This window comes from Telmatherina bonti (genome assembly GCF_933228915.1).
Source record: "Telmatherina bonti genome assembly, chromosome: 14".
Taxonomy (NCBI): domain Eukaryota; kingdom Metazoa; phylum Chordata; class Actinopteri; order Atheriniformes; family Telmatherinidae; genus Telmatherina; species Telmatherina bonti.
In genome coordinates, this window is record NC_136612.1 from 27,814,729 (window position 1) to 27,841,975 (window position 27,247).

The window sequence follows — 27,247 nt, forward strand, 5'->3', positions numbered from 1 at the left end:
TCACTTAACCTGGAAAGAAAGTTTAAGCGTATACAAAAAAGCCTTACGTACGGCAAGAACAGCTTATTATTCATCATTGATAGAGGAAAACAAAAACAACCCTCGGTTTCTTTTCAGCACTGTAGCTAGGCTTACTAGGAGCCGGAGCGCTGTGGAGCCATGTATTCCTTTCTCACTTAGCTGTGATGATTTCATGTATTTTTTCAGGAATAAAACTGACACTATTAGAGATCAAATTCACAATACTCTTCCTTCTACCTATAATGTTGAGCCTGTTGTGGTCTCCGAAGCATCCTTAGAACCAGGATCTGACTTGTGTCTAAATAGTTTCTGTCCTGTCCAACCCTCTGAATTAACTAAAATAATAGCTTCATCTAAACCATCCACCTGTATCTTAGACCCTCTCCCAACGAGCCTCTTTAAGGACATTTTCCCTTTAATTAATACATCACTACTAAGTCTTATCAATATGTCTTTAGTGACAGGATATGTACCACAATCATTTAAAACTGCTGTAATCAAGCCTTTACTTAAAAAGCAATCTCTGGATCCAGAGGTGATAGCAAATTATAGACCTATATCTAACCTCCCGTTTATGTCCAAAATTCTGGAGAAAATAGTTTCCGCTCAGCTACATGCCCACCTGAGCAGAAATAATTTATGCGAGGAGTTTCAGTCAGGATTTAGAGCTCATCATAGCACTTAGACAGCATTGGTGAAAGTTACTAATGACCTTCTTATGGCCTCAGACAAAGGACTTGTGTCCGTACTTATCTTGCTTGATCTTAGTGCTGCATTTGATACAGTCGATCATAACATTCTGTTACAAAGACTAGAACAGGTGATTGGAATTACAGGTACAGCGTTAAGCTGATTTAAATCATATTTATCTGATAGACTTCAGTTTGTTCATGTAAATGACAAGTCCTCCTCCCAAACTACAGTAAGTCATGGAGTTCCTCAAGGTTCTGTACTTGGACCAATACTCTTCACGCTATATATGCTCCCTTTAGGCAAAATTATTAGACAGCATGGAATAAACTTTCATTGTTATGCAGATGATACTCAACTATACTTATCCTTTAAACCAGATGAAACAAATCAGCCCAATAGGCTACAAAATTGTCTCATAGACATAAAGACTTGGATGTCTAGAAATTTTCTCCTCTTAAACTCAGATAAGACTGAAGTAATTCTCGTTGGATCTGAAAAACTCAGAGCTAAATTTTCCGGTTTTGTAATGAACCTGGATGGCATTACTTTAGCTTCCAGTGCTACAGTGAGAAACCTTGGAGTAATATTTGACCCTGACCTGTCCTTTGGCCCACATATTAAGCAGGTTACTAAAACAGCCTTCTTTCATTTACGTAATATAGCCAAAATTAGGGACATTCTGTCTCGGAGTGATGCAGAAAAACTGGTTCACGCTTTTGTTACTTTGAGACTAGATTACTGTAACTCTCTATTACTGGGCTGTCCTAAATATGCCCTGAAAAGCCTTCAGCTGATCCAGAATTCTGCAGCCAGAGTCCTGACCAGAACCAGCATGAGAGATCATATTTCTCCTCCAGTTTTAGCCTCTCTTCATTGGCTGCCTGTTGAATCTAGAATAGAATTTAAAATCCTTCTCCTTACATATAAAGCCCTCCACAACCAGGCACCACTATATATCAAAGACCTCATTGTTCCTTATATACCAAGCAGAGTACTTCGTTCGCAGACTGCAGGCTTACTTGTGGTTCCTAGAGTCTCAAAGAGCCGAGCAGGAGGCAGAGCCTTTGGTTATCAGGCCCCTCTCTTATGGAATAAGCTCCCAGTTAGTGTTAGGGAAGCAGACACCCTCCCCACCTTTAAGACTAGGCTGAAGACTTATCTTTTTGATAAGTCCTATAGCTAGGGATGGTTAGCATCCCTTAGTTATGCTGCTATAGGTTTAGACTGCTGAGGGACATTTCCTGATACACTGAGCTTCTTTCTTTTTCTCTTTATCTCTTTCTTTTACCCCCCCATAACAGTGTTGCATCATTAACATGTATGTCTCCTGTCTCAGCAGGCCTCCCTGGCCGGGAGTAGCAGTTCCTGTTGTCTGTTGTCTTTCTGTCCTCTTCCCCCCACACAGCAGAGGCAGATGGCTGCCTGTCCTGAGCCGGGTTCTGCCGGAGGTTTCCTTCCTGTTAAAAGGGAGTTTTTTTCCTTCCCACTGTTGCCAGTGTGCTTGCTCAGGATGGGAGATTGAGTTGGACTCAACTCAATCTGTTGGTTTCCTTATATAGGCTATTATGAATTGGCCTTCATTATGTCTTCCCCTCTGTCTGTAAAGCGTCTTGAGATGGCATTGCCGTGATTTGACGCTATATAAATAAAGTTGAATTGAAATTGAATTGAATTGAATTGAATTCTATCTGCCTCTGACTGAATGGTGGGGCTTTAATCTGAATGGTAAGCCATCATTTAGAGTTTGTACAAGGCAGTCAAATACAGAGAAAGGCAGCCTGCGTCCTGGTTGAGTCCTCTACCTGTAAAAATATCACCATAAATCAGTGTTTCTCAGTTCTGGTCCTCAGACCCTCCTGTCCTGCATGTTTTATGGCAACCCTACTTTAACACACCAGAATGAAATAAAGAGCTAGTTAGCATGCTGCAAAGAGCTTGATGAGGAAGTTCAATAATCTGACTCAGTTTGGAGGAGGAACATGTCTAAAACATGCAAGGCAGGGGGGCCTGAGGACCGGAATTGAGAAACACTGCCATAAATGAATTAATAATTGGATGAATGAATGAAGGATGGAAAATAGTTTTCATCCTGCTGGGTGAGTGGACAGCAAAAGAAACAGGAATTACATCACTAAAATTATGATCATGATCATGCTGACATTAAGCAGCAGAAATTTAATGATAAACCAAATTCATGTTGTGAGGGTAAAGTATAACAGAGCAGTCTGACAGTTTATTCTCTGCCAGACAGGGTGCCACGACAATGTTGGGGTCATCCACAATGTTCAGCCCTGACCTGTTGTCGCATGTATACAGAACGTCTGTGGGTGTCCTATGATGGTGAGCATTCCTATTTAAATTGTAGGTCAGTGTATCAGTGGATCTGGCTTGTTGCAGCACATCGTCCAGATTGGCATCTGAAGAATCGCTGCTTTGAGATCTCTGTGAATTCCCTCAAAACAGCCCCAAGCAGTGTGGTGGAGCCAACCTGCTGAGAGAATAACTTAGCCATGAAGGGGTGTATTTTATCTTTAATATTGATTGTGTGGTTGACTTATACATATAATATAAACTGAATTGCAATAAAATAATAAATGTTTTTTTTCACTTTCTGCAAACATAATTTTCCTCTTCATTTTCTCTTTTCACTTAATCTTCATTGACCTCTGTCTTGTCATGAAAAGCCATAACTGTCTCCCCCTTGTATCTGTCTCATCATATTTGGGTGGTGGGACTAGCCAACCTTATCACAGAATTCTTTCTCGGAAAGAAGGTGGACCATCTATCTACCTGGAGGCATGCAAAAGCCCATGGAAGTGGGGGAGGTATATGCAGTGAGGCATGAATACCTCAGTTAGTTAGGCCTCCCTCTTCTCTGGACTCTAATTTGCAGCCCTGAGCTCAAACAACATTAATTATCGGGCTGCAGGGCAAAAGCCGAGTGGAAAATACACAACATTATCATAGTTTTTTCATTATTAAAAAAAAAAAAAAAAAAAAAAAAAAAAAAAAAAGCAGCTCTGCAGCTTTAGAGTTTTAACCAACTTCCTCTAAATTTGTCTTTTACCCAGCAAGCTGTTGTGGTTTATTTAAAGCTGTGAGTCAAGCCCTATTAGAAACTGTGTCCATTATAATGTATAACACTGTACAACAGTGGTTACTTGTTTTTGTGCTGTGACATTCCCCCTAATGTTACAACAATCAGCTTCACAAAAAGAGTCCACCAAGGCCTGTCACAGAATGTTAGCATCATTCAGTCTTATGTGCACTTTTCTTTCTGGTTTGTACATGACTATCTTTCATTTTCAAAGCAAGGAGCTATTTTTAAGCAATATTTCATGAAGCAAAGAGGAAGTTGCGCACAGGCCTCACTCTCAAACTCATCTTTACTAAGCTAGAACAAGGTTGTCTGTGTGTGCAGCCTTTGGGTAAATGTTTGATTTGGGAATTCTGCTCACACAAAAACTAAAACAAGCCCCTCGTGGTGCTATTCTGTGTGATCACTGATGTGGAATCTAGGAAGCTGGGATGGGAGTGGAGTGGAAAGAGTTGTTGTAATCACTTCAGCGAGCTTTGACGTTCAGCGCTTGAAATGCAAATAACTTTCCTCATTAATACATAACAATAGACATGTTGAAGGCAGTCAGGCTGAACATTTATTATTTAATAATTGCAACTCATAACTCATGATGCAGATGTGTGATTTTATTTCACCCACTGGAGCTCTGCTGCACTCTCTTGAGTTGACTGTCTAACAAAAGCAAGGCCCTCAAGAGACATCTCCTGGTTACTGTAGCGGTGGTTGCCTTGGAATTGGCCACTTTGTGTGTGTAAGAATATACTGTACCAGTACAGATTGTCATACTAACAAGCAACAGGTGCTTCACAGGCTCCTTGAGCACAAAGCTTTACAATCCACAGATATGTAATGAGCCTGTGCAAAGCTGATGTTGATGGCATTACAAAGTTCAATTCAAGCATTGATAAGTACCAAAGCAAACAGAGAAATCACTGAGCAGCAGTGCATTCAACAAACACCACACAGTATGACCTTTGGCTGGGTGGGTAGATAAGTCCCTCCTCTCCCTCCCTTTTCCCACCTTTCCTTGTTTATGCATCGAGTGTGTGTTATTCATGACAATAAAGACCAGAGGTTTGGGTTTAGGGGGCAGGTTCAGGCATCAGAGTGAAGAGATAAGCAGCTGCCCGGTATGCTTGAAATGAAATAAGTAAAACAGAAAGCTTTGTCACGTAGGTGGAGTTAGTGTAGATTAAGGGGAGGGTTAGAAGAGAGGGCTTGAACATGTGCAGAAAAGAGGAGTGACAGCAGAGCCTCACAGGCTTAGTGGGGGGAAAGTGACACAGAAGCTTGTTGGTTTTACAGAAGAGAGGCAACACTGCCGGGGCCCACATCACAGGGACAGAGGAAGGAAGTGTGACAACCAGGCCGGGAAATGACTTTGTGAATTATCGGTTGTTTTTCTTTTGTAAACACCGGCGCGTTCTTTTAAAAACACCATGACTAGTGACAGCAGCAGCCCGCGTTACGTTTCAACCTTGAAGATGCACATCAAACCATCCTGTGCATCATCTGCGCAAAGGAATGGGATGGGAGTGATAAACACCAGAACCTTAGTCAAATGTTCTGATACAGGTAAGACCTGCATGATACAGATAGCCTGGTCCATGTATATTTAGATGCTGACACAAGTTTAGTTACTTTAGCTGTTTACCAGAACATGTTCAAGATACAGTTTTTATAAACAATACAAACTTATAGTGTAGACTCCATTTTAATTTTGGGGTATTCACATGCAAATTTGAGGAAAGATTTAGGAATTACAACTCTTTAATATGTAGCTGCTTCTTTTTCAAGAGAGTACATGTAATTGGACAGTTAACTCTAAAGCTATTTCATGAGCTTCATGGATTATTTCATCATTGATCCAGCATCTGGGAGGTAAAAAGTCTGGAGTTGATTCCAGGCATGGCATTTGTATTTGTTCAATCTGTTGCTGTGAACCCACAACAAGCGGTCAAAAGAGCTTCCAATGGATGTGAAACAGTCCATCTTTTGATTGAAAAAAAAAAAACAATAACAGCTTTTGAACAGAAAAGACATATATGTCCATGGAAGAGAACAGAGGTGAATGTTCGCAGGGTCCTTTCCATAGAAATAAAAAACCTCTTCTAAACACCCAAGTGAAGAACACTCTCCAGAAAGTAGGTGTATCAGTATGTAAGTCGACTATAAAGAGAAGGCTTAATGAGGGCAAATACAGAGGGTTCACCACAAGGTACAAACCATTAATCAGCCTTAAAAATAAAAAGTCCAAACTAGACTTTGTTGTTTGGACAGATGAAACTAACTAGTCCCAGAATGATGAGAAGAAAGTGTGGAAATGCATGGAATAGTTCATGATCCAAAGTACAGCATATCTTCTGTAAAACATGGTGGATGCAGTTGGAAGGCGAAAAAAATGTATGGCTTTCTATGACTCTGGGTCCTTGGTGTTTATTGATGACAGCAAACAGAACCGGCCACGTAAAACTTTTGCCATGGCTGAGTCAGTTGTCAGATCTCAATCAACGAATGTCAGAGAGGGAGGGGGCAGAAAGACCCACAAAAAACCAGTGCTTAGTAATCTTTATGGGTTCCATACTTCACTGGTTGTATCCAAACATCAATACTATTCCCCACAAAGTGCCCTTTATAGTGGTCATGGAAAATTTTAGGGGTGTCAGAATGTCCAGAGAGAAAAGAAGTAGCCCACCCAAAACTCCCCACAAAGTAGCCTGAAAAGTAGTGCATATCAATGGTCACTAAAGGGTCACTATAAACCAAGATGCATTGCAGGCAGGAGCTCAAAATGGGTTAAAAAAAAGAACAAACTACAGACCATTCCGTTTTTAATCATTTTGTCATCGAATTGATATGCAAATAAAAAAGAATAAAATACAACATTAGGAAATATAATATTTTTTTTACAGAAAAGTTTGGATTGGATTTGATATGACATCTTCACACACGTGGTTGCCATGGTGCCAGATGATAGTCACATGATCTGCAGCAAGGAGAGAATAACCAGCTTGGTCTGAATTGCCAACAGAAGTAATGTAGTCTGCTACATATTGCAGTCCCATGTAATAAATGGGAGGTGAGGGACTGGTGTGAGGCTTCAGACAAAGTCATTGTCTTCAAGTTGTTCTTAAAAAGAATTAAAAATAAAAAGTGAATTTATAGTAGTTTTGATCATAGGATGTTTTTTTTTTCCAACTCCTTGAATTAAATGTGAAAGTTTGCACTTTGACAACATCTCACCTGTTTAGTTTCAAATCCATCATGGTGGCATGCAGATCCCAAATCAATAAAAATTATATCATTGTCCAAATATTTGTGGGCATAACTGTTTTAGGAGTAAATTAACAGTTTAAGATGACATGTTTAACTTTAGAGGAACTAAAATGGACGCCTCCCCCATGTTAATACTGTCAGTAATCGAGCTGGCAAGTTTAAACATGATCATTTTGACAGTTAAGCAACATGGAAAAAACAGACTTTTAAAAATGTTTTAATTTGGTCCAGCTATAAAAAAAAGACGATTAACCGAAAATTGTTATCACACACACCAGAGTTTATTATTATTACAGTAAATATCCGGTGTTGTGTTTGCTTATTTTGATCACCCAGCTAATGATAGTTTATTTGTTCTGGGGATCTTTCACTTTCATTACAGCCATCAGTGAAAGCCTCATTTCCTTGATAGTATTTGTTCCCACTCTTCGCTAAGTAATTCTCATGCACATCTTAAAGGTGCAACATTTCATGTTGTTTAACTGTTTAAAGGTTGATAATGTAAGCACTATCTGCTCAAATTTAAATGATCTTGATTAAATGCCAAACTAAAACTATGGTCAGGCTGTGTGTGTGTGCAGGGCAGCTCTGTATGCTGACTAATTAATGGGAAAAAAACAAAGTAGGCTATATGTAATTTTTGAAATGTTGCTTTTCAGCAGTCACACAGCTTTTAGGACAACCAGTTCAGCTGAATTATGTCCAGAAATACTGGGTAGGTTCATTTGTATAGCACATTTCAGGTACAAGACAATTACTGTGGGGTGCAGAAGAAGCATTAGAATCCAGTAAAAACTATCTTTAAAAGATACAGACGAATTAAACTTAAGGGGGAAAAAAAAGCTATGATAAATTGCAAGTGATAAAAGTTCTTGTGTGAGGAAAGAAACATTTAAGTAGTTTCAGCAGAGCTACAATGGTGTAAGAGAGGAGGTGTGAAGACCCACACCTCTCAGTATGTCTGTATGTACTTGCAGCTCAAAACAGCTGGTTTAACAAGAACACGAGGTCTTCAAACATCAGGGTTTACAGAGAATGTGGTAAACACTGGCTAAAGGTTGATGGTAAAACAGCAGATGCGTCAACTTTATGCAGGTACATGGCGTGACACGGATATAAAAAGAAAGAAAACAGATTGGGCTTTCTTGAGTCAATGTTTTCTGAAAGTTTCTGACCTTACAGATAGCTGCAGTTTCATTAAACTTGCTAATGAGTATCATCATTGGACATATAATATAATGCTTTGTTTTTCTGAAAACTTACTGGAATAGGGAGAACAAAGTTCTTGGGAATACTACAGAACTCACCCCCAGCTGGGCAAGGATCCAAACCCCGAGAAAGAATTCAGCTTCACTCTAGTATAACTGGATTAATACTAATGTAGTACGACACACAAAAGGAGGAGAAGGAGAAAAAGTTGTGTAAACTGTTTAAGCAACTTAGAAAATAGGCTGTCATTCTTGAATACAGAACTCACTTATATACTGTGTGTTTCTGTAGCAGTTTGTTTTGCTTCTTGTGTGAAAAATAGTCAGAGAATATCTTTGTTTCATGTAAACTTTTACTTGTAGTTAAAAGCAATTGTTAGAATAAAGAAAGTTTAAAGTGAGACCTTCAGATGAAGTTGATGCAGTTTAGTAAAGTTATATTGTCGTTACCCCATGACTCCATCATTAAACATGACCTCTTTTCCACATTGCTCCTGCACATCTAGGGTCCCTTTGTAAAAATCTGGATCCGCCTAACTTTATAGAGCCCATAGAAGACTGTTGTGTCGACGAAGGACGTGACCTTGTGCTACGAGGGGTTCTCACAGGAAGTCAGCCTGTCAAAGTGACATGGCTGCACAATGGTGAGAAGGCACAATTCACACTGTTCTCTGTGTGCTTGCTGAAGGTCATATATTTCTTTATGTATAACAAACAATAACAACGGGTTGCAATTTGCTAGAAAAAGTCAACCAGTGATATCTATTAAGACAAGTTGCAACTAGCTAAAGATGCAGTACTGTAACATTTCCAGTGCCGCACATAAAAATATTCTCCCAACCAATGCTCGTTACACTTCCATCAACTCAGTTTGACATATTTGATATTTTTGGAGACTTTAATTCAAACTAAAGTTTGTTATAAACAATAGGCAATACATTTGTTTTGGACTGTCACAGTGAGTCGTTGGTAGAGCCACATGTAGAAATGCAAGGATGCAGGTTACGTCTGGTGCATTTAAACACGACAGAATTTAGAAAAACATAGTATGAAATAGAAGACTAAAAAGCATCTATGTAAACATTTAAACAGTATGAACCCCAAAAAGTAAGAGACAATGTCTAGATAACTAAATAAAAGACAGCCTAAGACATCCATATAAAAGACTGAAGGAGTTAATATCAGACAAATGGGAGATGGTGCTTCTAGCTTGTTTCTTTGTGCAGGTGAAGTTGCACGTTTTGGGAAGCCTTCATTCAATGGCAGGGAGGCCCGATTTGCGGTGAAGGAATGCTTACCAGAAGATGCTGGAGCCTACACATGCTTGGCTGAAAACAGTGCAGGGAAAACGCCTTGCAGCGCTGCAGTGTTTGTAAGAGGTGAGAAAAACACTGGAACAGATCGAGGAATCTTTCTTAATGGTTATCAGAAAATATGTCTGTAATTCCTCTAAGTTCACTGCTCAGGAAACAAGTATGTGAAACAATTTGTTATTATATACAAACTGTACTGCTGACAAGTTATCTCTGTCAGCATTTATTCCTGTACAAAAATGATCTGAGCTACAAAATTTGTTTCTGATAGTGGTCTCTTTTCTTTCATTTTCCTCTTGCTTGCAACAAATTCAGACTTCGAAACCATGTGTGGTGTTTCAAAGTCTCCCACTTCTGCTTCTAAGAGCATCACGGAAAACGGAAAGTCACTTCAAACTCCAAAAGCTGAGCTTCAGAAATGCAAAGGATCGATTCTTTCCTCGCCTACGAGTTCTGATATGCCGAGTCCAGTGTCATCGCCGAGAGGTAATCATATAGTTATTTGTTACATGTATGAAAACGAATTATGTCTAAGCTTGTGGCTGTTTTCAGGTTACATTAGTCTTAACGTAGTGAAAACATAATGCAGGACACTTTTCTCTTTGACTGTTAAGCAGTAATTTTTACATTTTGAACTTCACCAGGATTTTGGCACTGAATCTCTAAAAGGAAACAAACTTTGAGTCCTTCTGTGGTTGGCTGTCAGACAACATGTATACCAATCATAAAGCATCCACAGCGAAGTGGCTCCTTGATACACCCACTAGTTCTCGGATCCAAATAAACGCCTTGTAGGGATGTGAACATTGCACTGTACAGTCAGACTTCCTGAGTGTGTTAAACTGATAGCCATAGAAAGAGCAGAGCCACACCTTTGACCTCAGCTGCTAAAACCTACCTGCACTGTACCTGTCTTTGCAGAAGTCATACCAAAGAAGAGAGCTAACTCAGGGAAGGGTAAGAAAACCACATTTATTTTCAAACTATCACTCTCCTCTTTCAATTGCCCAAGCATTGCATTTGTTTTTGTTCTCTTTTTCTTAGTATTATTCACTATATTATCAGTTTTGGCTGCTGATGCTGATGATGTACTTAACCATTAGCAGAGGTGGTGTGACTGCTTTTGCAAGAAACTCCAGTGTTTATAGGCTTTTGTTCACTGGCTTTGACTCTTTTGTTTCAATACACCAGGAAACTTTACCTTAGGGTGTAAACGTAACAATAACAAAAGCATGAAAAGTTGCATTATAGTTTGGGTATTTGTATTGGGTGTTTGTTTTAAGTGAACATACTAGGCACATGCATTATGTGTTGTTGTTTTTTTTCTTCTTCCTGTTTCTGTTGCATAAATTAAAAATGAAGAATAGAAAAAAAAAATTAGAAGAGAACCATTTGCCTCTAAAGAGCATTTTATCAGATTGACCTCAGTCAAATTCACCACCCTGCTGCCACATAATTTGAATACTGACATTGTATGAGAATACTTTGACTTCAGGTCATATATGGAATTATTTTCCATTAGTCTGGTGTTACAGTGTACTATATGGCAAAAAAAAGGTGATTAATTTTACAGAAGGGCATTTCATAAGGACTGGCTTTACCTGTGTGCATAGGTCAACTATGTTTTCCACTTGTTGTAACTTGAGGGAATTGGTCTGTACATAGAAATAGCATAATAATGGTATCAGCACGAGCCTAGTTTTACAGTACAACGCAAACCACCAGACATTTCATTGTCTTTATCTCAAACCCACACAACACATTTAGCTTCCTTCCAGTGTGTTAACACTTGGAGCTTTGAGACAAGTGATTCAAGTGTTTTGTCTTTGCAGGCCCAGTATTACGTTTTGAAAATCCACCTCAGCACCTGGAGGTGAAAGCAGGACATTTTGCGAAGCTGACGTGTTGTTTCTCTGGAAGCCCCCCTGTAGTATCATGTTGGATCAGAAACAAAGAGCAGGTACCCTAAGTTAAAAGATAAATAACAAAACATCAGCTTCTGTCACCAAGGTAATCATCTCTACTTTCATCTGTCTTTTGCATGTAGATACTGGATGATTCAGAGCTGTGGACGGAAAATACAGACCAAAGCAGCACGCTGGTTATAGCAGAAGCCAAACCCCAGCACACAGGTCGCTACACTGTTGTAGTGAAAGATCGCAAAAACTCAGCACAACACACTGTTACCCTTTCTGTCATAGGTAAGATGATTCTGATTCACACCAAGTGGAGGGACCAAATAAAACAGTTTCCTGGAAATTTTTCAAAATAATCCCCTCAACAGATAGACCAGAGCCGCCTGCCTCGTGCCCTGTGATCTCCCTAATTTCTGCGTCCAACCTCGTGCTGTCCTGGTCTGGCCCCTGCTACGACGGCGGCAGTGTCATCCTGGGTTATGTGGTTGAGGTGAAAAACAAAGGACCTGCTCAGCCTGGGGATTGGCGCGAGCTCACTGCCCAGTGTAAGAACACCTCATATAGAGTGTGTTCAGGGCTGCAGCCTCAAGAGGAATACTGTTTCAGAGTGAGAGCTTTTAATTCTGTTGGAGTAAGTGAACCCAGCCCAGTTTCACCAGTTGTTACGATGGCGCAAGAAGGTGAGGTCACATGGACTTTTTTACACCACATTTGAAAATGTGAACTATAGGGAAATATGATAAGCTTTACATTAAACTCTTGTGTTTGTGAACATAGGGTCTGGGAAAACACAAGAAGCTCCTCATGTGTATACCTGTGTCACAATCGACCAAACCAACAAAGTTACAGATCACTACAATTTGCAGGAAAAACTGGGCATGTAAGTTTCTGAAATTTTCTTTCAAAGGTTGAGGCAAAGAGCACTTTCAGCTGGAACTGGAAAATAATGACTTTGAGACCTTGAGATTTTAAAAGACAGCAAGGATATGGGAGGACTTGAAATGCTGCCAAGTGTGTCATTGCAAAGATTAGAATATAAACGTGCAGAGACATGATTCTATGTACAACCCCGGTTCCAAAGAAGTTTGGATGTTGTTAAATATATTAATAGAAATATAGTATAATGTTTTACATGTTTAAAGTTATAACGTTTGTTTTGTTTGTGTGTTTGTTTTCAAATATTCACACATTTTGAATTTGATGCCTGTAATACGAACTGTGGCCCTTTTACTGCTGTGTTAGATCACCTATCGTTTGAACAACACTCAAAACAGAGAACGGATGACACCAATTGTTGAAGCTTTGTAGGTGGAATTCTTTCCCATTCTAGCTTGATGTAGAATTTCAGCTGTTTAAGTCTGGGATCTTCATTACACTTCATAATGTGATATGCAGCTGCAGAATGTGGCTTGGCAGTGTCTTGCTGAAATAAGTAAAGTTTAAAATAACTATAAAATACATATAAATTAAATTAGTAAGTCCCTAAAACAGATTGGAGGTAGTATAAGTTACGCGCCAAATCGTGTGTGTATCTTTCAGCACCAATGTACAAGTTACCCACACCCCCCCATACCATCACAGATGCTGGCTTTTCAACTTTGTGCTGGCAACAATCCAGATAATCCTTTTAATGGTTTTCCTTGAAAACACCATGTCCATGATTTCCAGAAACAAGTTGAAATGTAAACTTGTCCGACCACAGCACACGTCACATCAGTCCATCTGAGATGAGCTCGAGCCCAGAGAAACTTCTGGTGTTTCTGGGTGTTGCTGGTAGTATGGCTTTGGCTATGCACGGTAGAGTTCCATCTTGCATGTGTTGCATCAAACTGTGTTAACTGACAATAGTTTTCATCTTTACACGATGATGTCAGCTTATAATGAAGTATTTCCAGAGGGATCGAAGGTCGCACATTCAATGTTAGTTTTCAGCCAAGTGAATATTTGAAAAAAAAAAAAAAAAATAGGTTTGTCAGTTTAAACATTAAAAATTTCATCTTTGTAATGTATTAAACATATTATAGGTTTAAAAGGATTTACAAATGGTTGCATTCTGTTTTATTTACGTCCCAACTTCAACGTAAGTGTGGTGTTACAATTATGGCTTTTACTACTTTCAGGGTTGCAGTTAGTAAATTTGAGAAATGACAAAAGTAAGTTTTAAGGACTTGCACTATGTATTGAAGTATTAATGGATCCTGATCTGTAAAGGTCACATTTCATCTTTAATGACTTGTGTCTTCATTAGGGGGAAGTTTGGTTTGGTGTTCAAGTTGACGCATAAAGAGACAGGACTTGTGTGTGCTGGGAAATTCTACAAAGGTCGCCGTACCAAAGAAAGAGAGGCTGCTCGTAGAGAGATAGAATTAATGAACTACCTTCATCACCCCAAACTGGTTCAGTGTCTGGCAGCATATGATCACAAGCCTGAGATGGTCATGATAATGGAGTTGTAAGTATCTTTGTGTTAAATAGTCATAGGTACTGCAAATATTGAGTGCATGCCAACTGTCAGCTTTCCTTTTTTGCAGTATTGCAGGTGGGGAACTGTTTGAGCGTATTGTTGATGACAACTTTGAGCATACAGAGCCTACCAGTGTGTCCTACATGCAGCAGATCCTGGAGGGGATTGCTTACATGCATCAGCAGGGAATTGTCCACCTGGACCTCAAACCTGAAAACATTGTATGTGTTGACACCACTGGCACCTCCATAAAGATTATTGACTTTGGATTGGCCAGCAAGCTTGGTATGTCAAATCTAATTTCATGATGTGTGTAACTTCAGTGCGTTTGTGTACTTAATTTTAACAATTTCTGTTTAACAGATGACAACACACCTCTGAAAGTGATGCATGGGACTCCTGAGTTTGTAGCACCTGAAGTTATCAACTATGAACCTGTGTCTTTGGCTACCGACATGTGGAGCATTGGGGTCATTTGCTACATCTTGTAAGTGACTCTTATTTTCCCTTCCCACTTCAAATGAATTATATAATATTTCTGTAAACACATAAATGATTTTCTTGCTCAAAGGCAAAACAAAAAGATTATTATCACTTTCTAGTGTGTACAAATAATAAAAAGACTGACTCCATCTCCCTTGGTTGGCAGCCGTTCCAGGAAGTTTCTCAAGAAATAATCCCTCAAATAACTGCTAGATAAATTAGCATGCTTTGCCACATACTCACAAGCAACAGCATGTCAAATGTCTGTTTAAACTAAAGAAAAACAAAACAGAACGATACAGTGAAAGTGGACACGTCTAGATATCATCACCTGGAACTGCAGCTCCCCTCAACTTTACCTGCTTATATAACAGTTTAAGCTCCTTGTTAAAACATGTTTTAGTCAGTTTTTACTTCAAAACTTTTATGTAACATCTTTTTAAGCCAAAGGTGGCTGCTGTTGGGAGCGAATAACGAGAAAAAAAGGAAAGAAAAAGACAAAAGAGATTGAAATGTAGGGCCAAGTAAACAATTAGATGACATTTTAAGACTTCTGTTATGGGAAGTTAACATATTAAATTGGACTACTTCTTGTGGAGGCTTCAATAAACATCTATGGGGAATTATTTTTGTGTACATGGATTTTATACATAGTTATCTACTCCATATCTTTTCATGTAAGAGTAGTAGATGTTTACTGTTTTACATTAAACTAGTACAGGTTTCACATACACTGTGCTGTCCTAACTATCCATGTTTGACATTTAGAAGATGCATCAAGAAGATGAGCCTTCTGATTTTTAGACTTTTAATGCCACCTAGTGGAAGGAATAGACTTGGATCCTCTTTGATCTGTTTTTGTAGGCTGAGTGGTGAATCTCCATTCCAGGGTAACAGTGAATCAGAGACCTTGGCCTTGGTCACCGCAGCTCAGTGGGAGTTTGATGAAGAAAGCTTTGAAGAAATAACAGAGGAGGCCAAAAATTTTATCAGCTCCCTACTCAATAAGGACTGCAGGTGATTTCATGAACATATAGCCACAGCACTGAACCAGCAATTCGGTCTTTAGTCAGCCAGTCACAACTCTCTGCATTTAACAGACAGCGGATGTCCTGTCAAGAGGCCCTTGCCCATCCATGGATGGCAGCATTTGACTCTGGAGACCACGCCACCACAAAGTGTCTGTCCAAAGAGAAGATGAAGAGGTTTCTTGCCAGACAAAAGTGGAAGGTACCACTAACATTGTACTTGCACATTTTTACCTCCTAAACTGAGTTTCTTCACAGAGAAATTTGTCTTACAGAAAGCTGGTAAGGCCATGCTGGCCCTAAAGAGGATGGCTCTACTTTCCAAAAGTGACAGCTCCGTATCTCCCGCAAGCGTAGGAGAGGGTGAGACACCTATGGTCTATCATCAAGTTTTCAGGACCATTTTACAATAAGATTTAATTGTTATTTATTTATTGTTGTCACCTATAGTTTCACCCCTGAGTCCAGAAGCAGAGCAAGCCCTGGAGTCTCTGGAGCGCAAGATGCAGGGACCCCCCCTGTTCACCCAGAGTTTGGAAGACCAGACTGTGACTCAGGGATCCTGTGCTCATCTATCATGTCATCTCACAGGTACACGCCAACATGTTGCACCAACATAAGCACAAGAAAGGAAGTTAACTCCAGTCTCCCTTTACTTGTAAGAATATAATCTACAATAATTATCAGGTAAAATGTTCATACAAGACAAATGTTACCTTGTTGTTGCACATCCTATAAATTAACCCACTGATCAAGAAGGAAGTAATACAATTTTGCCTCTATGAGATAACAATTTCCAACATTTTTAAACATTTAATACAGTCACAGCCTCAGAAGAGTTGCCCTCTAACGTACACATATCATTTGGTAATTTATATTCTTTACCTAATTGTGTTCATGTGTATGACATTAACTTCCTTTTACATGCTACAGTTTACAAGAGGTGATCATATTTTTTGTCACGTGTGCATGCTTATAATAACATATGGCTATTATTCAGGGTTAAAAGACTTGCAGCTTGACTTGCTTCTATAGCAATAAAAATAGCTCTGTTTAGTAATGTTTGACTTCTCTATTCCTTTTTATATTGGCAGGATATCCTGACCCTGAGGTGGTGTGGCTGTGTGGTGATGAACCTGTGGAGGAGACATCCACAGTGCAGTTAGAGTATGAGGAAGATGGCCGCTGTACTCTGGTTATATCAAAAGTTGGCCCAGAAAATGCCAACATTTACACCTGCAGGGCCACAAATGACCATGGGGAGGCATACTGCTCGGCCAAACTAGTTGTTGAATAGATATAGCTTCTATAGCTATTAACGCAGAGACAGACTGTATGAATTTTATGCTTTTGAGTGCTTGAAAATGTACATTTATGTTTTGAACAGAGGAATGCAAATAAGGGCAAAGTTGTAAAACCTGTAGCAGAACTTTATAACACATGTATTTTTGTACACATTCTAGATGATTCAGATTAATCTAGTTATGGGGCAGCATGCTAAGAGTGGGATGTTTCATTATGGAAGATGTAGAGATGAACTGACTAAAATATGGTTTCAGATGCAACTGTGAAGATGTGAGTGGCTGCAGCAGACAATAAATTGGTATAAAAATTTTAAGAAGACCTGAAATGTTGTTGTTTTGACGATGAATTGTGATTTCTGACTGACCTGTTGGTGGTTTAAATAAAAGAATAAATATTACTAAAAACCCCAATTTATGATCAGAGAAAAGCTTAATCAGTTCTAGACTAAAGTGATAACTAAAGTGAATAATTGCTCTTTTTGGGGTTTTTTTTTTTTTGTTTTTTTTTTTTAAGTTGAATGTGCATCTAATTGTAGGATCACGTTTTCTCATTTTTTTGTATTTTTCTATAACAATAGTACCTGCAACTGTACTTAGTTTATATATATATATATATATATATATATATATATATATATATATATATATATATATATATATATATATATATATATATATATATATATAAACTAAGTACAGTTGCAGGTATATATATATGTATGTATAGTTGAAACCATGCTCCATTTGTCATTTTGATTTAACACATGTTGTAACATAGATTGAATTTTTTAACATCTCATTAAAAAAGACAAAGAGTGAGAGAAAAAAGCATTATTATGCAGCAGTTTAACCTATGAGGGACTTCAGTACAAGTGGGTGCTTTTTACAGACTTTTTTCCTTTTATTTGCCCTGTTTTTCATACTTATAAATGAACATTAAAGATAAATAAATTAATATCAAACTAAAACAAATCAGGAAAACAAGTTAATTAAATCTCAGAGATTGTTTTAGTTTTAACTGGCTGAGACACACTATTGATCACCATTACATAAGCTACATTATTCAGTCCACTTCATTTTAAAGACAAAGCTTATTTTATGTCTGAGAGTTTGTATAAACCATTATTATATACTTGGACTTACACTAATTGGTCAGTAGGTGGCAGTGTGTGTGAATGAATTCCTTGTTGGTGAGGCAAGCCAGTGGGTTTGGTATGACGCACTTAAGTTCACTAAAGTAGCTAATGTGGAATTATACCATCCAAAATACTGCCAGCACTTAAAAATGACTCTTGAACATGTGTCCACTGACCACTACTAATCAAAAAGATAACTCCAAAAGGCTGTCTAATGCTAATCATTCTTTTGCAATTGGAGGTCACTGTGCATGGCCTGTCTCATCAGTTTTGTAAATATTTAAATCTATTTGAAGAAAATTGAATGTCACTATACAAACAAAGAAATCAAATAAATGGTCCCAGGCTAGAATTCAGACTTGATCGTGGCGCAGCCGTCCTTTAACCAGTTGTATAATTGCAATTTGTCATTCAAAAAAACTAAGCCTGTTCAAGTACTGTTGGATCTTCTGTCATACTTTACATATTGTTTGGAAGAAGTAATTTATCTCCAGAACATAAAAAAAAAAAAAAAAACATAATAATGGTTTATACAAACTCTCAGACATAAGTGATAGTACATTTTATTCATTTTATTAAAACATTTTGTTCATATTTGATCAATTTTAAACTGAACTCTTCCACATTTGAGGCTTAATTAGCCAGCATTGTGAATAAAGAGACATTTAAAAGACATTTTGAATTACTCTGTAAAAAGCAGAAAACCGCTGAAGGTGTTGTAGTTCATTGCATCATCATACACCTTCCTGTTTGCCGCCAGCTCCACATACACGCTGTCTCCCACCTTCAGATGAATGACCACAGCGTTGCTTCCCATGTCATTACTGTCAGTCCCACTGGTGTCCCATACAGACGTTAACCTTTCATCATTCTTTTTAAGACTCACAACAGAGCTGGGAGTCGGACTGAGGTTGTTGAACATTGAGAATCGAAAGAAGTATGTTCCCTCAACCATGGCTGTGAAAATGCCTGCAAAAAAATCAGCAAAAGGATTACATTTGATGAGTTGCTGGTCTTTCTTTTTCTTTAGCTTTGTACCTTGTTTCTGGACACACCTGTTGACGGATTGTAGCTGCTGCCGGTGTTGGAGAAAACCTTTTCATACTGAAGTGGGGTGGCAGTGGAAAAAGGTCCTATGTCTCCATTGCCAGAATCCCTGAGAGCTGCAGAAAAAGCCACCTTAGGAATGCCTGAAAACAGGAAATGACCATGAACAAATCAGAAGAATTCATCCAAGAACTGTATTACATTCATATAATCCATTTAAAAAAAGATCTTACCGCCAATGAGGCTCTGTAGCTGTAAGACTTCTTTGTCGGTGTTTTGCTGCTTAGTTTCCAAAAATGTTATTTTTTCTGCCATGTTTGCAACTTTTTCTTTTAGTGCACCCACTTGTTGACTCATAGATGTGAGGGAGCAGGTGTCACAACAACTGGTTGATCCTGAACACTGACTAATTTTATCAGTATTCTCATCCATACCTGGTCCACAGAGACAGCAGGTAAATGTTAGAATAAAGACGGCAATTTTCTTCATTTTTGTCATTGTTGAATCCCTGCTTCTCTGCATGAAAATCTCCTGCCTTTTATAGTTTCTGGGAGATTGCGCAAGACAAGAAACAACAGTGTTTACGCAACATCCCAGTCTCCATTGATATCTTAGTTAATTATTTGGGAAAACCCACAAAAGTTCCAAGAGGTAAGTAAAGGTATTGTGCTTCACATACAAAAGGCCCAGTTTAAATTACTTTACCACATGTCTAGAGTAACAAAACGTTGCACAACTCAAGTCCAATAACGTGACTAGCAACTTGCTAAAGGCAACTATAAAAAAAGCAAAATTTTGTACTTACTCAATGCCCATTCATAAAGACATATATGGTTGTTTATTTACAAACAATGATGTTATGCTGGTTATCAGCTTATAATGGACATGCTGCATTTGAGAAAACTTGAGTGATATTTTTTATTTTCTAAGAACATTATTTTTGGAAAACCAACTACAGTAAAATTAAAACTATATAACTACGTTGAAAGATGAAATTAGAATTAGTCGATTGAAACAATTTGATTTGGAAAAGGGATTTGAAAGTAATTATCCCCCTTTTTTATTTTAATTCTTCAAATAATTTCCCCAGAGTTGAGAAAACATCAAAAAGATCCATGAAGCAAGAAACACAGTGAGGACATGTTCTTGTTTGTTTGTTTTGCTTTGTTTTTGTTTTTATTAAGCTGGTCATTTACAAAATTTTATTATGTTTATTACAGAAAAAAATGTGGAAAGTTTAAACACACCCCAAGGCAGCATAAAGTTGAAGTTTATGTCTATAAAAAAAAAAAAAAAAAAACAGAAAAGAACTTGACACCTGCTAAGAAATGGCCATCACAACATATGGAGCAGCTAACGGGGCTTGCTGCTCCAATTTACCTCCATTGTGTTACTTCACAAACTAATGAAGAAACTGCAACGCTACAGTTGGCAGAAACTGGCTGGAGCATCCGTCTATGTTTAGTTTAAGATGCACTTACAGGAAAAAAGACTCAACTTCTGGAACTGTTAATATCCTGGGCATTCTGCAAATGCAACACAGTGATTTAGGGAGAAATATTAACTTTCCTTTGCATTGTTGAGTCAAAGCCCTTCCTCAGTTTGACCTGTTATTTCTTGAAATGTCTATAAGCTACATAAACAACCAGACCTGGACCAGTTCAGCCTCGATGAACTGAGCACAAGGTTCCGTCGCACAGACGTACCGAACTAACTTTGTTACAACAGATCACAGCTGTAAATTACTGCTTCTTTTCAGATAGGATTAAATGTATTTCAGACTTGATAGAGGGGAATGGTAGCAATGTTGTCTCATAGGTGGGTTTGGGTCTAGAGAACATCGGTTCAAGTCAACAGATGATCCACTGTGGGTCCTGCAGAGCAAAGCTCATATCCCACCACCTGCTCAATGGGGGCTCCAACATGGCAGTAAGTTTAGAGAAGGGTGAAATGCACAGCCCAACTTCCCAACTGGGATTAATAAAGTGAAAACTATTATTACTGTTAATGCTTATAATTGTAGTAATGACTGTAATAAATGCAACTGATGACATTGTGGTCTATACATTATGCTCCTAAAATTATGAAAAGCCTTTTACAAAGTAAAATGAGCACCACATGTTTTGACAACAACACACACATACAAAGGACACCTTGGTGCTCTGAGAATAACTGGGTGGGTCGCTGGAATGGTACTTGCATAACCATTCTTGTAAGTTTTTCCCCTCCAAACTGATGCTTGCCTAAACCAAACAATAAGTAACCAGTTATCGATTAAACGTAAATGTAATCCACAATTATTTAAATAATTGCTTGTATTAGGTCTTGCTTAGTTATTAAGAGCAAAAACACAAACGCTTCAATCACACAAAGAAAATGCCAGGCAAAAGAATAAAGTATGAACCTGTTGGGTAATATCTTTAAGATTTTATGTTTTCGAGTCTCCCAAGCCCAAGTGTGTGTCTGTCTGTTAATAAATTCATGAAAAAACTACTTGGTATATTTCCTCCTTTTCTGGGAAAAAAAAAGAGGGCAAAAAGTCATGGTTGACCTTTGTTTGCTTGAAATTTGAGGAGTGAGCTGTACACACCCTTTTTTTCTAAAGATTCTTTCCCACTGCTAAGTAGTAAAAGAACTTCTGGTTAGGTTGTTTTGTTTTCAATAAATATGTCAATTACTTATGTCATCAATTCAAATGCTAAACATTTTGATCATCAGTGGTGTATAAAAAATGAATGTAGAACTATAACAGGATGGAAATTACAGTTGGGTGGAAATGACCTGCTTGGTCAATGTCTGTCCTCTGAATCCTTTTCTAGTTGAGTGGTTTTTTTTTGTTTGTTTTTTTTCATATTTAATATTGATTGATAAGTGCTTTTCTCATCTTTTTTCTCCCCTTTTTGTTCCAGGAAGTTGTAAGATCTGGCCAGGAACAACAGATGAAATTTAGCCCTTTGGCTAAGTCTGGCCTATTTAGGGGTCTTTATTTTTTATTCCTTTATTTATTTATTTATTCCTTTATTTATAGTGTGCTCTGTCCCTGTTAAATAATATTTCAAATAAGAAATAAAATGCATTTTTTTCCAATCGGGAGCGGGAGTTACAGTCTCACAAATTTTGAAGGAAATAATTTCAGTCAAACATGCTAATTTGAAACCATGCATTTATTCTTCCATAAAATCCATAAAAATAAATACAAATATACAGCACAGCAATAAATTAGCTTAATTCATATTAAATAAATAAAATTAGGAGTACATTCTATGTACATGTCAAGTCAATAATAAAATAAAAATCAGTGCAAAGGGAAGATCGAGTTTCCCAAGCCCAACAAGGAAGAATTGTACGTAAATCAGCAGGATGAGAGGGAATGTTTCCAAATCTGAGGGTTTAGGAATCAAAAGGAGGTCAGAGGGTGTTGCTTAGTGCTGACCGTCTCCTCAGCAATGCTTCTGGCCGGCTTCTGTAAAGTGTTGCTGCTCGTGACTCGAAGGCACTGACCATTTGCTTCACCACTTCATCAAAGAACATTGTAGCAAGCTGAGAGTGCAGAAGAGACTTGAACTCAAACGACACCTACAGAAGAAACAAGAAGCAAAAAAATATAAGCAAATGCTTTGTGGTTTCTTACCTAAATGCATATTCTTAAGGTTGAAAATTTCATTTAAAAAGTCACATAAATAAATACCAAAAATATCTTTCACAAAATAACCGACTACATTTGATAGTCAGACTTCACTTCCTTCAAATATTTTAAAAGATTGGGTCCACAGCATCTCTTATGTCATAAATTTAACTAAAAAACCAACCACTTCTTGGCTCATACCAAAGTAATCTGTGCCAAAATTAAGGTCAGACTCTTGTCAGCAGCACCTTGATATGTTCCTTATCCTTACAGCTATTTCCAGCCTGAAAGGACATGGGCATGGTGCTCAGGACTAAATTTAGAAGGTAAGGAGATTTTACTCAGCACTTCCTCTCACCTGGTAATCCATTCATAAAAGTACATGAGCAAGGGTTTGTAATTAGTCTGTCTTTAAGCATGCAATTTGATCTCTAGAGGCCTTAAGGTAAGTTACTGCTCGGTGATCAGTGAGATGAATTATTTCCTAATTAATTTGATATCATATTCAATTTTCACCCTGGTTTTTTAATGTTATTGCTGCAGAAACTCAATGACTCTCCATCTCAGACAGTAATTTCACTTTAAAAAAGATGAAAAAACACTTACAGAGAAATTCACTTTACAAGAGTCTGGTAGGTCTTTGGCACCAGGTGCAAACCTCCATGTAGTTTCAAGATGGCTGAAGAGGGATCCATCAGTGCACACAGCCTGTTTCACAACAAAACAATCCATTATCACCGATTGCCAAAAGGTGACAAAGTCAAACAATGAGAGTCTAATCACTGATTTCTGGAAGATCACAGAATAAACCATTATGATGATGAAAAACTGATTGATTTTAATGACTAAAATGTATCATCTGTAAACCTGAAATTAGAAGCCGCATTGACTGAAAAGAAGATAATTAAAATTTGGAGTTCCTCTGAAGCCTTGTCAGGCTGCTTCTGGCTAGCTTTCACTGAACTGAAAAGGTGACACACCACTCAAAATACTTTTGTGCTTTTATGCATCAACCGGAATAATGACCTACTTTGACTTGGTGGTTTGGAACAAAGGTGACCTCAGATGTGTAACGCTCAATGATGGGAGGAAAGCCTATTTCAAGCTCCGCCTGAATGTCCCCATTTGATCCTTTCCTCGTCCGAGACTTCTTGCACCAAGGAACAAAATACTGATATTTTTCTACATCAGCCACCACATTGTACATCTGCTCTGGAGTGTACCTGAACACAATCACATGAAGACAAAGATAAAACAAATCAAATTATATAGATTTCAGTCATCTTATTTCTTTCTTTAAGCGTAACTTTTACCCTCTTCAGCTTTACACTTACGCTCATTGATTACAATTTAATGACCACAACAGGGCAATTTATTTATTCAATTTAATCTGAAAGTTATCTTTACTGTTCTTCCACACTTTAGGTAAACTAAGTCAGGGTATTTCCCCATTCATCCACTAGGGCTTATGCTTTTCATATTGTGTTTTTAACCATTAAACATCATATTAAAGCACTCACTCCAGTATCCGGCACTCGGAGTACTCCATCCTGCGAGTGCTGATAGGAGCTGCCAGATTGATGAAGCTGCGGCTGGGTGTGTTAATGGGGGTGACAGGGCAGAGTTGAAGGCTGCTCCTCCTCGCAGCTGCAGTCCCACAAGAACCCAAATGTCTAAGAAAATGAAATGTACATTTGTAAGCACATTAATGAAGTATGGAGAAAATAGGCTCTTGTTATAACTCTGTCAGAATAAACATGCTGATGACTGCACATATTTGCACTTTCTGTAGATTTTAACATAACAACTTGCCTACAATGTGTGAAGTGTTCATGAGCTAGAATTTGTGAGCATCCATTCACTTTTATGTGCAATTTTGTCTGGGAAAAGCTAATCCACACTATTTTTGTGAAATCTTTCCTGCTTAAATTACCTTAACCATTTTGTTTCTCTCATGAAACTATCGCAACAACTTGTGGAAAAAGACAATTTCTCCTTATTCTTGAGTCCCGTGGCGTGACTGTGGGTCTGCTATGCGTTGCAACACTTTAAAGTGCGTCTCGAAAGGTCTGGGAAATAAATATGTGACAGGTGCCATTCTGAATAACTACCCTGCTTTTATGTCACAAAAAACAGCAAGAACTCTATTATACATGTTAATAATGGTCGTGTCACTAACGAAACCCAACTTTGACAGGAGAAAATGCAGCATTGAGTACTCCGCCTACCTGTCTCTGGTGGAAAGTAAAACTCACCTGAAATGTGTTCCTCTTGTGTTTCCCCGAAAATGCTTTAGAAAATACGTGTCATTCATATCCAACAGGGCTTTGAAGAGGAGAGACTTCGTCTTTTGGCTCATTGTTAAGATGTTATAAAAGAATTTTCAATATTTTAACTATATAAAAAACTTGTAGTTCCTGACAAATACGTAGTTGGTTGCGTACCGGCTCTTTACTGGGAGCCGCGCAGTCGCCCTTCTTCCATAAATGGAAAGTATCTTACGTAACAGCAGCTATGGCCAATCAAAAAGCTTGTGGGTGGGTTTTAAATGATACGCTCAACGAGGTGGGATATTAAGTTCTGATATTAAATTGGTGTGATATTAAACATGTTTTGATTCGTAAAATTTGTTTCTAGATTTGTACTTAATTTTGTTGGTCAAATTACGGTGTTTTTTTTTTTTTTTCTTTTCGTGGTGCTGCCTGAAAGCGACTGTCTGCGTCATCTGTGAAGCTTTGCCCCAGACGCCAATACCAGCACTACTCAGCTCTGGAATGTCTTTCTTTGTCTCCAAATATGTGACTGCTTTTGGGGCCTCAGGGTATTTGGTGGGGATGTGTGCGTGTGTGTGTGCGCGTGATGGTGTCTCTGGGAGGGAGAGAGGGGATGGCAATTAAGCAAATAGTAGAAAAAAACGTAACAAAAAAAAAAAAATAAAAAAAATCGATGAATATAGATAGTCATTTTTTTTATGAACTATTGTGACATGTATACATTATACTAGTTCATTCATTTAATTTTGACCCTAAACATAACTAGTGTCATTGCAGTGCTGTTTGTATGTAAACAGTCCTTTTCGTCATTCCGGCCACATTCTGACATCATGAAACCCAAATAACACCAAACAAGTGACAACCTATTGACTCAAGGACATTTTATTTTGGTACCCACCACTGTTGTTGGCTTTTCTTTTAATAAACAGTTTGAAATTAAGGGATAACAGTTGCACAATACTGCTTAAATGTTGTGTCTGACTCACTGGAAGTTTCCACCTATAAGGTTCGTGGCATTTCAAGAATTTTCCATGTGCTGGACAAAGAGTGGCAGTGCATGATGTGCACATGATGAACCTGGACTTTGGTTCTACAGAGGATTAAAGGTCATTGAATTGACGTTCACAATGATTAAAGTAGAAGTATAAAAAAAAAAAATCTAATGAATTTCTATTGTCTTTACCCAGCCTCTGAGAGGCTAACTTACCTCCAAGAGCTGCTGTGTGGTAACAGCACTAGGATCCAATTCGGGACCTTCAGTAAGGAATTAGGGCACCTTATCAGGGAAGGATTTAAGAGCCAGAGTCAATCCTGTCATAGATTGGTCAGAAACGCAATACGTAGATTTACAGACAGGATAACCTGTCCCATGGTAAAAGAGAACACACTCTTGCTTAACAGTCTGAGCCAAGTATCACAAAGGTGAAGGATGCTGTTCCATCTGACTTTCCTTTCCGTTATTCTTTGATCCCTGAACTTCATACCGAAATTGAAAAGTCCAACTACAGTGAGTTGATGTTGTCGTTGTAATCTGCACTGATTCAGATTACACAAGATGACTGTTAACTTTCTCTGCTGACAAACATTATTAGCTTTCATTTGAAAGAGAAAGCTCGAGGTCATCCTTTGTTTCTGTTATCTTCAATCACATTATTTATTGATTTTCTTTTTAATGCATTTGTTTGTGCTGATATGTTGAGACAGTAGTTTCACAAATCTCGCTACACATTAGTAAATGACATAGACACACACACACACACACACACACACACACACACATATATATATATATATATATATATATATATATATATATATATATATATATATATATATATATATATACATATATATATATATATATATATATATATATATATATATACATATATATATATATATATATGTATACATATATATATGCAGCATTATTAGCGGGTTTGGATCTTTGTTAGCAAGCAATTAAAAATTTAAAAAAAAACTTTGCTTTCACAGTAGAAAGTTGTTGCTTAAAATAGCCTATCAAAGATTACATAAGTACATTTTTAGAAGATTTCTACGTAATAGTAAGGTAAGAATGCATCGAGTAGCACATACCAGTAAGGATATGTAAACTGAGACAGACCACTGTCAAACAAGAGGAATGCAAACTCTGTGCCAACACATGTAGCAAAAAATAGAATCCTTATCAAATATTTTTCCACCAGCGATAACCGAGACACAATAATAGAACCTGGAGAGACTCCTGTGAACTGCACTTACAAAATTCAATGGGTATTCTCTGTTCCAAGAGCTTTAGCTTTAGAGGAGCTACATCTCAACGTCTGCAATTAAGTACAACACCGAAGTAGTAAAAGCTGTGATGAAAATGATGCATGCAA

General features: G+C 37.9%; 2 protein-coding genes across 2 annotated transcripts; one reads left to right on the forward strand and one right to left on the reverse strand.

Annotated features, from left to right (window-relative positions):
- Positions 1-5,232: 5,232 nt before the first annotated feature.
- Positions 5,233-16,778, forward strand: mylk5 (myosin, light chain kinase 5; the record flags this gene model as incomplete). Its single annotated transcript, XM_079253110.1, has 16 exons — positions 5,233-5,368; positions 8,784-8,921; positions 9,504-9,656; positions 9,906-10,076; positions 11,423-11,550; positions 11,638-11,791; positions 11,875-12,186; positions 12,284-12,386; positions 13,755-13,958; positions 14,038-14,255; positions 14,334-14,457; positions 15,318-15,470; positions 15,554-15,683; positions 15,757-15,844; positions 15,932-16,072; positions 16,576-16,778. 16 exons carry the CDS (start codon positions 5,233-5,235, stop codon positions 16,776-16,778), a joined length of 2,556 nt encoding a protein of 851 aa, XP_079109236.1.
- A 5,401-nt stretch (positions 16,779-22,179) lies between these two features.
- Positions 22,180-25,005, reverse strand: LOC306765109 (coenzyme Q-binding protein COQ10 homolog, mitochondrial). Its single transcript, XM_079252467.1, has 5 exons — positions 24,849-25,005; positions 24,114-24,266; positions 23,624-23,816; positions 23,200-23,301; positions 22,180-22,544 (listed from the first exon to the last, which is right to left on the reverse strand). The coding sequence occupies exons 1-5, from the start codon at positions 24,950-24,952 to the stop codon at positions 22,377-22,379; spliced, it is 720 nt and encodes a 239-aa protein (XP_079108593.1). The 5' UTR covers positions 24,953-25,005; the 3' UTR covers positions 22,180-22,376.
- Positions 25,006-27,247: the final 2,242 nt, after the last annotated feature.